Source organism: Diabrotica virgifera, chromosome 4 (assembly GCF_917563875.1).
Source record: "Diabrotica virgifera virgifera chromosome 4, PGI_DIABVI_V3a".
Taxonomy (NCBI): domain Eukaryota; kingdom Metazoa; phylum Arthropoda; class Insecta; order Coleoptera; family Chrysomelidae; genus Diabrotica; species Diabrotica virgifera.
Window position 1 is genome coordinate 73,422,645 of NC_065446.1, and position 13,876 is coordinate 73,436,520.

Consider the following 13,876-nt stretch of genomic DNA (forward strand, 5'->3'; position numbering starts at 1 on the left):
GTTGAGTCCCTGAATCTTTACCCGTGTGTCATAATTTAAAAGCATACGAAATAAGTCGAGGATAAGTTGGAAATTGAAATTTACTAAACGCAACAGTACAGTATTTGATGGAAAACATAAACACTCATACCAATAAGTATGGTCTAAAACTGAACACCAAAAAGGCTAAATTCATGATTGTTACAAAGAAGCTATACACCAATATGAATTTAACCATAAATAATCAGCCAGTTGAAAGAGTTACGTCCTACAAATATTTAGGGGTTTGTTTTACTGATACTAATGACCAGACAAGAGAAATCAAGAGGCGAATTGAGATAGCGAGACAATCGTTTGTCAAAATGAAAAAGTTCCTATGCAGCCGGGACATAAATATAAACTTAAGAACGAGAATGTGAAGGTGCTATGTTTCCACCGTTCTGCTGTACGGCATGGAAGCTTGGACTCTGAAAAAGATAAACATCAAAAACATTGAGGCATTCGAGATGTGGTGTTACAGAAGAATGTAGAAAATACCATGGACAGAAAGAGTAACAAATGAAGATGTTTTGCTGAAGATGGGGAAGTAATGCGAAGTCATAAAAACCATACAAACGAAAAGACTGGAGTATCTAGGCCACATAATGAGAGGAGAATAATTCAAGGAAAAATCTCGGGAAAGAGAAATGTGGGACGTAGGAGGATCTCTTGGTTGCGAAATTTAAGGGAGTGGTATGAGTGCAGTTCAATACATTTGTTCAGAGCTGCAGCCAACAAAGTTAAGATTGCTGTGATGGTACCCAACCTCCGACAGGAGACGGTATTGCAAGAAGAAGAAACGCAACAGCAAGTGACTTACTCTCACTTGCTATTCCGTTTAGTAAATTTCAATTTTCGACTTGTCATCGATTAATTTCGTATGCTTTAAATGATGACGCACAGGTAAAGATTCAGGGACTCAACTGTAGCTAAGTATCGCAATAAGGGTACTGGAGAACCTTCTTACTTATCTTCAAAAATCTGTGAAGAAGTAATAGAAGTAATGGAAAAACATGTTTTGAATACAATTGTTGAAGAAATTTATAAAGCGGATACTACTCCTTAAGTGCTGATTCAACATCAGATTTGTCTCATATTGACAAGTTAACTATCATTGTGTTAGTTCATCTGATGGTAAAGAGTATGAGCAAAGTGTATACTGGGCAATTTTATACTTATGAACGAATAATAATTTTATATGTAGTTACGTGGCTAAAGGTTCTGAACCAAGGCCAGAATCAAAACAAAAAAAAAGTATGAGCATTTTCTCACATTCATAACCATAAGTAGCCTTAGTGGAGAAAATCTTTCTTCTGCTGTTTTAACCTTTTTAACCGACTGTTGCATTCATGTTAAAACGGGATGAGGGGACAATCATACGACAATGCAGCATACATGTGAGGCAAATAGAATAGTCTCCAGGCTCATTTATCTAGAATTAACAAACTTGCAATTTACATTACCTGTGCTGCAAACTCATTTAATTTTGTTGGAGTATGTGCTGCTGAAAGTTGCGTTGGAGGAATATCGTATTTTGTCCTTAAAAGACCAAGCAGCACTAGATAGAGTTATCCACTTATCTAAGGAATATCGCTCGGAGATAGAGGTTTTATCCAAGATGTTGGAAGGAGAACGCACAGGTTTCTTTAGGGGCCTCAAATCATGGTTTGCCTAGGGCCTCAATATTCCTTATCCGGGACTGAGTCTCAGCTACCAAACTGAGGGTCAAACAGAGAAGAATGCATCGGTCCATGTTAGGAATAACTCTGCGAGACAGAATAAAAAACGAAGAGATCAGGAGAATAATTTTGATGACCTCTTCAATAGCATTCTTATAACTTGGGATAATGTTTTAGCAGCCCTAGATCATGCAGTAGCTACTAAAATAGTTTTCGCGATATTTAAGCTGTACAGCCCCATTTATTATGCCACTCATGGCCTTTTCTACATCGATGCAGATATCAAAACAGTTTTCCCATGGAATTTTATTATCTTCAAGAAAATAAATTAGAAGACGAAATATTTCGACACCAGTAGTACTTTTGGTGGAGATTTGTATAAAAGAAGATCTTCCAATAATGCGTAAAATAACGTAACTTTCGCAGAACCCTTGAGTGTAGTGTTGCCCAAAATCGGTCTTGGTCTTGCAGTCTTGGTCTTGTTCTTGCGTTTTCGCAAGACCAAGACCAAGACCACCTAATTTTAGCAAGACCAAGACCAAGACTTACCCTGCAAGACTTGAGCAAGAACAAGACTAAGCCTGCGAGGCTCTTGCGTCTTGCAGTTAGAACTGATGGTCGTTTTAGGGAGTATATTAGTTCGGCTATATTCTTAGATACTCTATGAGAAACAAAAAAATTTGTACAAATAATGTAAAACAATGTAAAATAAAATATTTTTTACATTTCTTCCCAGCAGGCGACTTCTCTGAAATTAATTGTTAGGGTGATGAGAAAAGTCGCCTTCTGATCATAACATTCCTTTCTTTAACATTATGTCATGCCGGATTCTTGTTTTGCGACGCCGATAGTAATATCGAATATCGTATCCAAACTTTTTAAAAATACATACGTCACGGCTGATAAAAAATATACCTAATAAGTAATTAATTTTTTTCGTTATTAGTTTTCTAGGAAACTAAATACCACAAATCTATCTGTAGTAAGACTATTATGTATTGTTTTTGCTGAATGTGCTATGACATCACTCTTAAACAATATTTGCCGAAACAGCGCGGCTAATATTTAAAAGTGTGATAACGAGACAAAAGGCCAGATAATTCCGGATACCGTGTAAAATTTAAATAAAATTTACAAGTTTTATAGGTTATGTAAGTTATACTAAGTTATTTATTATATTATTTATGTAATCAGATATGTAAACATTTTAGCCCTAGGCCTACAAGGCCTGTTGCGCTTATTAAATATAAATATATAATAATATTGTTGATAGACAGGTCAATTATTATTGTCATTGTACACCGTGTGTACCAATCAAACTGTGTTTTTTCTCAGAGCTAACGTCACTCTGTGCTCTGTGAAATATTCTAGCATTTATAAAATAAGTACTGAAATCAAAACGATAGCCTCAAAATTTCTTAACATTATGTTTTTTATTCATTCGCTTAAATTGGATAATAAAATATAAAATACATACAGTCGAAAAAATTAAAGAATACCCATGAACAATCACATCAATCACTTATTTTGTATTTGCTGTCTTTTTCTATAAATAACAAACGTTTGTTTTAGAAAAAATAGCAAATACAAAATAAGTGATTGATGTGATCGTTCATGGGTATTCTTTCATTTTTCCGACTGTAAGTATACCTAGTAAAATTCAATGTTTTAGACTAAGGGGATATAACTAAGCTGTATCATATATTAATGCATTTGTTTCTATTTGGCTGTCTTGTTACACTTTATGAAAGTGCAATAAATAGTCTGGCAATAGTGGCAACACGCATGTGTGGCAATGCGTGACTCAGATGCGATTGTTCGTCAGTACTGCCCAGCCTAGCTTGCAACTCGTGTGCCTATTATTTTGTAATCTTGGTGTTTAGAGTTTTCATAAACTTTGTGAGTTTTCATTGCTCTCTAGTGATATTCTGACAGTCCTATACTATAAGTGAATTTAGTAAAAATTGCGCGTTCGTTACACTAGTGGTACCAGAACATCATGGGAAATCCAAAAACATCTCACCAAGGAATATAGCAGAAATAAAAACTTTAATATTCAATACTAATCGCTCCAACAGAAACATACCATCAATTTCTAAAGTTTCAAAGGCAACGTGGGCCGTATAAAGAAAAAACTTACATACCATTATTAAACAAAAGTAAAATTTCTGAGGTGGCTCTAATAATATGATCACCCACTGTAAACTTTAGTTAGTTAGAACATAGACACGGACCACGTAGATCGTGGGTTCAAACCCCACCCGGTGTCAGTTGTGTAGATCAGTAATTCTCAATCTTTTTGGGTCATGAACCACAAAATACTTTTTAGTATTTTTGTTACCACCTAACTGAAATAGGGTAGGCTAGGTAATCTAATTAACTATAATAGTTGTGGTGCTAATTTTGGCTGTTTAGGCGTTTTGTGTACCACCGCAAATAATGATATGTACCACCAGTGGTACATGCACCGCAGATTGCGAACCGCTGTTCTGGATACTTATTAATTTGGCTGGTCTTTACTGTGACTTATGATATTCAAGCTTAAAATGTATCTCTCTGTTAAGTTGTTTAAAGATATGCAATAGGCTAATGGGCAACTGCGAGACTTGCAAGACTCTTGTTGCAAGACCAAGACCAAGACTAAGACCAGGAGCGAAATACCAAGACCAAGACCAAGACCAAGACCAAGACCAGATGTACTGGCGCAAGACCAAGACCAAAACTGTCTAAGCGTACGTTCAGAGTGGAGCGAAGAAAGAGTGCGAGCAAAGAGCAAAGAGCAAAGCGGAGAAATCAAACTACTACTGGGAACGGAGGTAAACAGGGTGCTAGCAAAGAGCAAACAAGTTTGATTTCTCCGCTCGCATTCTTTGTTATTTTTCCGAAAAATGAATCTCGATGTCCTGATAGCTGAAGTGTTTCAAAGAAAGCTGTTATTGGATCAGAAAGATTCCCTATTCAGATGACGACGATGATTTTTTAAATTTATAACTTTATGCAATTTTATAATTAAATAAATATTATGTAATGTTAATAATTATTATTAGTTCTACAGTGTGGCAAAACCAAATGGAATAAATGCATTATTTCGTAAACCGACGACTAAAAAATCCGGAAATAGGTCGATTTTTATTTTTAAATTATGATTTTTTTGGCATTTACATACTAGTGACGTCATCCATCTCGAAGCTGAAATAAAAAATATACATGCGGACCAATGTAAAAAAGGTCATTTCATTGTTGTCTTCTTACCGGCGCGAGAAATACAAAATAAGATTTACTATTTTATTTGGGCATAAGCCACAATTCGATTTTGAAATCAAGTTTACTTGACGTTTCGACTTTCACTTCGGAAATCGTTATCAATATAAAAAAAATTTATAAATTAAAAATTTAACTTTGTTTCTGATGAAGCAACGCAGTTGGAACAAGCAGAATATTATAATTATTGTCACCGGAAAGCGAAAAAGGTAACGCACAACTTAAAAGAACTTACAGATTTCTAACTTACTTTCTGGTGAAGCAACTCAGTTGGAACAAGCAGATATATTATTATAATTGTGTCACCGGAAAGCGAAAAAGGTAACGTACAACTTGGAAGAACCTATAGTTTTCTAACTTCGTTTCTGGTGAAGCAAAGCAGTTGGAACAAGCAGATATATTATAATTGTGTCACCGGAAAGCGAAAAAGGTAACGCAGAACTTGGAAGAGCCTATAGTTTTCTAACTTCGTTTCTGGTGAAGCAACGCAGTTGGAACTAGCAGATATACTATAATTGTGTCAACGGAAAGCGAAATAGGTAGTCCCTGAAAACTATAGGTTCTTTCAAATTGTGCGTTACCTTTTTCGCTTACCGGTGACAAAATTATAATATATCTGCTTATTCCAACTCGGTTGCTTCACCAGAAACGAAGTTAGAAAACTATAGGTTCTTCCAAGTTGTGCGTTACCTTTTTGGCTTCCCCGTGACAAAATTATAATATATCTCCTTGTTCCAACTCCATTGCTTCACCAGAAACGAAGTTAGAAAACTATAGGTTCTTCCAAGTTGTGCGTTACCTTTTTTGCTTCCCGGTGACACAATTATAATATATCTGCTTGTTCCAACTCTGTTCTTCACCAGAGGCAAAGTTAGGAAACTATAGGCTTTTCCAAGTTGCGAGTTACCTTTTTCGCTTTCCGGAGACACAATTATAATATATCTGCTTGTTCCAATTACGTTGCTTCACCAGAAACCAAGCTAGAAATCTATAGGTTCTTTCAAGTTGTGCGTTACTTTTTCGCTTTCCGGTGACAATTATAATATTATAATATCTGCCTTTTCCAACACTCTTGCATCACCAGAAACAAAGTTAAATTTTTAATTTATGAATGTTTTTTTTATATATTCAACTCAGCCGCGCCAACACCAACAAACCACTCGCAAACCCGTCCAAATACGTATTGCGAACCATCAAAGCTTTTGTTGAAAAACCGACAGAAGTTAGATTGTGGTGCGCCGTGTGCGTGCCGTTTGTGCGCCACTTGAAAACACGTACTAATCTGACGAACATGCTGCCCGCGAGCGGCTGGCACACCGAGCAGAGCGCATATGTATACCTGCCTTTACGATGAATTCTCTAACATTTTCCGCGAGTTAGGAAATACCACGTTTTCAATGAGGAGTTTTCGAAAAAAAAAAATAAAATAACTTTCCATGACTGCCGAGTCAAAAAACCGAGAAGAAGATTGCCGAGGGAAAGAACTAAACTCTCGTCTCGCGTAACTACCAGCTCCCACTCTGGTTTAGCACTTCTTTGCTCTTTGCTCGTACTCTTTCTTCACTCCACTCTGAACGTGCACTTTTTGCTCTTTGCCCTTTGCTCGCACTCTTTCTTCGCTCCACTCTGAACGTACGCTAAGTCTCGTCTTAATCTTGCACTTGGACAACACTACTTGAGTGATCTTCACGGAACCGCGGAACACAGTTTAAGAAACGCTGAGTTATACTATTCTGGTTGAACTGAAGAGGTGTGTGTACAAATCTACAGAGGTATATGTTTCCTGTTGACTTGTACGGGTTTGCCAGACCGATAATATGTCAAACTATGTATCGGGGCTTAAAAATATTTTTATTTGTACGTAACACAACCAAATAATATTTTTCTTAGTTCTGTGTTTATTAAATTTTTTTTTAATGTCACAAAATGCAATAATTGATATAAGAAAAATAGTTTCAAAACCATAACTTAAAATCAACCTCTCTAATCAAGACTTTTTTGTCCTTTAGAATGCATTTTTTATTTTTTTCCTTCTTTTTGCTTGACAGATGTTCTAAATTAATTAAGTTTACGGCATATCCAGGAAATATCTCTTGTGAAGCATAATGTTAATCGTAACTCTTTCGTTGTTAGAATGAAATCCTTTGGTCTGCAGCGGGATTTGAAAATTTAATGTTTGGGATTTCTCTAAGCTCGACAACGTCCTACGGTTGTCTCTTCCGCGAATTTACACCTTTACCCAACGAACAAGGAGAACTGGGAAGGAATTTTCTTTGTAATTACATTAGTTGTTGCTTAACCTTCCTACTATAGGCGCGACCACCGACATAGCTAGAACGGTCGCGAGTATCTCCGACATACGCATTTTAATTATAATGTTCTAAGCATTAATATAACTCTTTCAGTCATGTACAGTACAATAATAATTGTACCTATTAATTTGAATGCATTTATAATTCTACAGGAATCTGTAGCTTAAAACAGTTTAAAGGAATTGATAGTGTACAAGTACTATACATTATAGTTATATAAGTAGGTACTACATACTTTATACTCTATATATGTACTATTATACTTCTGCGTTTTGTAGCCAGATAGCGCATGAATCGTTTTATTATAAAAGAACATTAATGTCAAAAGCAATATGGCGGCAATTGCATTGTTGGTAAGAGATAAGTGTACTTGTTTCTTCAAATATCAGATTGAACAAAATTCAATCGCGGTTTATATTTCAGTGCAATGTTGAAAGTGGTGTTACTTCTAATATATTTTATTGAAATTTTACTTTTTAAAATATAGAAGTGTACTTCAAATTCGATGGGCACAATTGTACCCAAAATGACTGTGTAACTTTTATTTTCAGAGTAAAATGCCTCCAAAAAATATTTAACGGAAAAGGAAATGCTAGAAGAGATAGAAAAACTGTCCGACATAGAAGGATATGTTAGTGATGACAATGACTGCGACGAAGAAATACCAGAAAAACAGAGAAGTATGAATTCTGGAAAAAGATATCATGGACCTTCTACACTTTAGGATGAAAGTTGGTGAAGCCCTCACAAAAGTTAACTCTTTCAATACCCGAAAACGGGGAAGAGATGCAAGCAGTACTTCTAGTCCAGTAGTAACTGTAAAAGGCCAAATTTTATTTAACTATATACGAAGAATTTTTATCGCTAAATTAAAGCGGAGCATCTTTGAGTGGTCACACCAAAGAAACGAGGGTGCTTTGCTCTCAGATAGGTCCTTATCGACAAAAAAAAAGCAGAGACCGGTACTATAGAAGATGAAGAGATTAATTTCTAAGCGCATGATTCATAGTCAGGGATCCCAGCCCTATTTTCAACATTTACTACTAACATGCTAATTTTTCGTGAGTAGCTTCATTTTGACGAGACGCCCAACTTTTTTGAAACAAAGACCAACATAACAAAGATAGCAGGGATAGTCCAGTCGGGTTAGACAAATAAGAGGCCTAAGCTTGCATGCCGAGCTGCCCCAAATTTTATTTTTCTAATTTTTAGGGAGGATCAATTGTATTGAAAATTTAAAATCTCGACTGAATTGCGGCGTTGCATTACCTGCCATTTGATTTTAAACTGGAACAGTTTTTCCTCAATATCTCCGCCCTTAAATTTTTTTTCGTGTGGTCAATATTTTCAGAGTTATGGGGTAAAATAATAACTGTCATTATTTCCCCCATAACTCTGAAAATATCGCCCGCACGAAAAAAACTGTAATGAAAGAAATTACAGAAAATTACATTTTCAACAATCTTAGTTCTCATACTTTTTGTCGAGAGGTTGAAAATGGCGAAGATATTGAGCAAAAACGGTTCCCGTTTAAAATCAAAATGACGGCTAACGCAACGGCGGAATTCAGTCGAGATTTTAAATTTACATTATTATTGACCCTCCCTAATGATTAGAAGCCAAGATAGATCCAAGGTTAGGCCTCTTATTTGTCTAACCTAACCCGTCTGGAATATCCCTCCTATCTTTGTTATCTACCACTTACCGAAATTGTTGCAAGGAAAAAGTTGGGCGTCTAATCAAAATAAAGCTACTGACGAAAAATTAGCATGTTAGTAGTAAATGGTAAAAATAGGCCTGGAATCGATGACTATCAGTATTAGGCGTGTAAAAAACACCTTAACAAAATAAAAATACTTTTAATCGCATTCTAAATAAATTAGAAAAATATGTACACAGACCGTGCGTTTTTTCACTACTCAAACAACTTATAAATATAAACTGAGATCAGCAGCTATTTCGACAACAAGCTAAGAAATGAAATGAAAGGGTGGAGTTTGAGTATTTATAGCTTCAGGTGATAATCCAACAGCATTATAGACATTCCTAAACCACCGGCGTCACCAACTGTGTAAAAAATTAATTTTATTATTCCCCTTAAAACCTAAAATAATATCCTTTTATGATGTAATAAAAGACGCCGTGGATGTGGTGGATGATATGAAAATCCTATATTGTGTTTCACAAGTTAGTTGTAGATGGTCACTTACCATATAATACCACTTACCATTTTTTCAATGTTAAATATTGGCGGTATCAATATTCACATTTTATATACAGATAATAATAATAAAACAGAAAAACGTAGTGTCTTTTTAAAGCAAATGGCTTTATCGTTGATGAAACCTCATCTTCTTTGTAAAATTTTGTAAAGAAAGGCAAAAGTTGGATATGTGAGAGAAAATCTCACGCGCGACCACTCACGTAACAACCTACCTAGCGACCAATGCCGGGTTAAAAGTGTCATCTGGGGGTGTAGAAATATGGCTTGTGATCAGCAGGAAGCCTACCTCCAAGATGCTCTCCATTCCTGTAGTAGTAGGAAGGTCGTGCTGTGTCCTAGGTGAGAGGAGAGTGTTTTTAGGACTTCCTCTCGTAGGATGCCTTTCTAGGCGTATCTTTTATAGTGTTTTGCTTGTATCTAGCACCCTGAAAGGCAAGAGGGTTCTAGGTGGTTGAATAAGTAGACAGCACAGTTGAATGGATGAAAAAACAGCAGCACAGGATCTCTAACACGAGGCTTTTCGCCTGTGAAACGGCCAAAGGCCGGAGTGGAGGCCGAAGCCCCAGCTCGTAGGAGCGCTCGTTACGACGAAGGTTAGGCGAAGTAAGAGAGAGAATGCAAGCAAGCAAGCAATTTGATTTAACCCGACCTGTGGGAATGTCCACCCTCTCGAAAGAGTACATTCGGGTGTAACAATTCATTGGGGCGAGGTGTTTTGACCCGAATGTAAACAGGGATCACCCCACCTCGCTCCAATGCCCCAGGCCATCCCTTTCCCCCCCATAGCACGCTGATGCGCGATGAGGGCACAACTATCGTAGACAAATGCTCTTCACAATGGAATCCTGGGTAATAAGATTCCATGTGGTACCCTAATCGAATGCAAAAATCTTAGGCTCAGCGTGATGCGCTCTATGCCTTTATCGTCTTACTTACTTAACCGCGGTACTAAAAATTGCTTGCTTGGGCCCCAAGTCATCGTGCTGAGCCCTATTGGGCTCCGCCCAATGACTTGTTGCTCGAGTTTTTATGTGTTTTTTTGGTTTTTTTATATTTTTTTGGGGGCTTACGCCTTTTTATTTTTTTATATATATTTTTTTGGGGGCCTGCGCCCTTCTATAATTTTCTAAAATTGTCTTACCTTGGAGGTGATCGTGGTGTTGGATCTCCGTATGTAACGCTATCTTCGGCACTTGTTTTGAGCTACGAACAGACTACTATCACTTTTCACTTTTGATCACTTTATTCCACTATTTGCTGTTTCGGTCTTCTATGCTTCCATCGGTGGAACTCATCATACCTTAGCACCTCTCGCAGTATATGACTTGGGTGGTGCTCCAGTTCCGCGAATTTGACCCTTGCTTTGTCTGTCATGATTTCGGTGACTCTCACCTGTTGGAGTTCTCTGAACAGGAATCTTTCTGCGACGTATCTTGGGACTCTGGCGGCTTCTCTCAAGCTGCTGTTGTGGACCGCTTGGATCTTCTTTTTGTGGGTGTTACATGCTTGTCCCCATGCGAGAGATGCGTATGTTAATACCGGTAGTATAATACTGTTTATCAATCTTAACCTTGTTTTTAATCTTAATTTGCTTTTTCTGCCTGTAAGTCCTCTTAATGTTGCTTTTGCTATGTTGGCCTTATGGACTGTGGCTTCTACATGTTTTTGGAAGGTTAATCCTTTGTCCATGATGACTCCTAGGTATTTAGCTTCGTTTTTCCACTCGATGGGGGTGTTCTGTACCGTCAGCTGTTCCTCTGGTTGTTGTCTTCCTTTCTTGTATAGAACCGCTTGTGTCTTTTTCGAGTTGATGGCTATCTTCCATTTTATACTCCATTCCTGTACTTCTTGTAGTGCTGTTTGCAGGTTGGTCACTGCTATATCTACATTTCTGTGTTTGGCCGCTATCGCTGTATCGTCGGCGTATAGGCTCATAAGGGTACCTGGTGTTCTAGGTACGTCAGCGGTGTATATCGTGTACAGCAGGGGTGACAGGACCGCTCCCTGGGGTACTCCAGCCTCCGGGTTCCCGAGTTCGGACAGGACTTGTCCTATCCGAACACTGAAACTCCGGCCGCTTAAGTACGATGAGATTAGTCTCGTCATAGCCCCGCTGTACCCGTAGCCCCTCATTTTGTATAGAAGCCCCTTATGCCATTCTCTGTTGAATGCTTTGCTTACGTCCAGGAACGCTGCTCCAGTGTACTGCCTGTCGTTGAATCCAGCTGCTATGTACTCGGTTAGTCTGAGTACTTGTAGCTCACTGCCTGGTTTTGCGTGGCCTGGGCGTAAGTGGTGCCGGTGGCTTGTGGTCTTCTTGCCTGTGGTTGTTGTTGTTGCGGCCTCCTTGGTGGGGGTCTTCCCCACGTAGGGCATCTAGGGCATCCTCTGTAGCTGGCTGGATGGCTGCCTTTACAGTTGGCACATGTAGCTTTAACTTCTTTGGCCCTTTTGCACATCTTAGTGGGGTGATCCTCACCGCATTTGACACACCTGGGGTCCTTGTGGCACGCGTTCTGGGCGTGGTGGTAGCCTTGGCAGTTGAAACACTGCGTGGGTCCTGTCGCTTTTCGGAGATCCTCTACCACGACCTTCATGTGGCACAGGTTGGTTATGCGCCTCGCCGCCTCGACGTCCCCCTGATCCAGAGTTATGACGAACATAGGTAGCTGTCTTCTTGGGCCGGCTCTTGTTGACATGTTCTTTGCTGCTTGGCAGTCAATGTTATATTGATCTGCCATGTCATTTTTGATCTCTTCCTCTTTGGTATTCATTGGTAGCCCTCTTATTACCATTTTTGGTTTTACTTCTTCCTCGAATGGGAAGGCTATCCATTGTAGTCTCTTCTTGGGATCTTTTAGGGTCATGTTCTTTGCGTAATCCTCAATAATGTGGGTCATCTTTCGATAATCTTCCGGCTTTTTGCCTGGATGAGGGTTTCCCTTCCGCTTCTGGAGATCTTATTTGTCGTGATTACGCCTTGTTTCTGGGCTATACCGAGGATAGCCCCTGTCTCGCTCACGCTCTGTAATTTAATTACAGGCGGCTTACGCTGACGGGTTACCTGTTGTTCAGGTAACGCGGCAGCTTCTTCTTGTTGGTTCGTCTCCATTTGGTTCGACTCTGAATCCTTGGGATGCCGTGCGGCAGGCGCATCTCCACCCGTGCTCGTAGATGGATGCATTGGTGGGACATTTCCTCGGGGTAGGTTGAAGGAGTCTTCTGGTGGGGGTGAAGCAGCTCTCATGGCGTTTCTTGCTTGGTTTTCCCATGATGTCGTCTCGTCTTTTGAGATGGGTGACTTCAGTTTTGGGAAATCTTCCTTATTTTTTGGTGTCTCTCGGATTTTCCTTAGTCTCTCCTCTGCGTGTGACTTTTTGGCTTCAGGGATTGGCTGTGATTTCTCGACTTCAGAGATTGGCTTCTGTTGGAGATTCTGTTGTAAGAGTCCCTTCATCTTTATTTGTTGTTCTACCAGATTGTTCAATTGGGCTGACATTTTCTTCATCTCTTCCTTTTGTTCTTGGATTACGATCCTTAGTTTCTCGTTTTCGGCTCTTTGTTGGTCTCTCTCTGTCGTCATCGCCTCTAGCATTTTCCTCATCTCTTCTTGCTCATTCGTCTTGAGTACCTTCTCTTTCTTGTTTTCGTCGGCTTCACTCTCTTTCGGTTTTGCTCGTTTGGTGGTGCCTCTGACTGCCTGTTCTGCCTCATCATACATGGGCTCTGCTATTGGATTTTCTCCGTCCTTCTTCGCTTCTGCGTCGTTCTTCGATTTCTCCTCTTTCTTCTTTTTGGATTTCTCCTTCTTCCTCTCGCTTCTAGGTTTCTTGAACCCATTTTCATCCATGGATGAGCAGTCATCGGTGTCGGAACTTAATTCCTGAAACAGGTTAGAGCCCACTTTGCGTGAGCCCTCATAGATTGGCGGGGATTGCGCCATGGATCGGGGGCGTGACTTATTTTGAATTGAAATGATTTAGAATTGAAAAAATACAACAAAACATAGAGTAAGAAATCAATATATTAGGTGAATATTGATAGAAATTTTGATGGTAATCAAATTATATAAATAAAAGTATTACATATTATGTATTTTGGTAGGTTCAAATAGGTAGGTACCTATGATATATTTACAATTATTACGTACCTGTTGCTTTAAAAACTATTTAAAAATCACTACAATTATAAACTTTTTTGTTTCTGTCCTCACAACAATAAAACTAATATATTATACATTTGTTTACCTCCATATTGAACAATTATTTATTATTGACCGATCATTTCAACACCCAATCAGAGCCCGTATAACGACTAATAAATTTCGCAATCACTTGCATCGTGCAAAGTGGCTATGTTCAAATATCATAACAAAATTTGAT

The 13,876-nt window shown here is 38.6% G+C and overlaps 1 protein-coding gene across 1 annotated transcript; it reads right to left on the bottom strand.

The window, feature by feature from the left end:
• Nucleotides 1–9,850: 9,850 nt before the first annotated feature.
• Nucleotides 9,851–13,437, bottom strand: LOC126883591 (uncharacterized). The gene is made up of 2 exons (XM_050649243.1): nt 12,970–13,437; nt 9,851–9,919 (listed from the first exon to the last, which is right to left on the bottom strand). Exons 1-2 carry the CDS (start codon nt 13,435–13,437, stop codon nt 9,851–9,853), a joined length of 537 nt encoding a protein of 178 aa, XP_050505200.1.
• Between the last annotated feature and the right edge of the window lie 439 nt (nt 13,438–13,876).

Bases quoted from the DNA above. Each gene is read 5' to 3' on its own strand.
- LOC126883591 (XM_050649243.1), bottom strand. From the start codon at position 13,437: ATGGCGCAATCCCCGCCAATCTATGAGGGCTCACGCAAAGTGGGCTCT. The intron at 9,920-12,969 runs GTAGAACAACAA...CTTGCCTTTCAG, and splicing joins CAGCCCAATTGAACAATCTG to GGTGCTAGATACAAGCAAAA.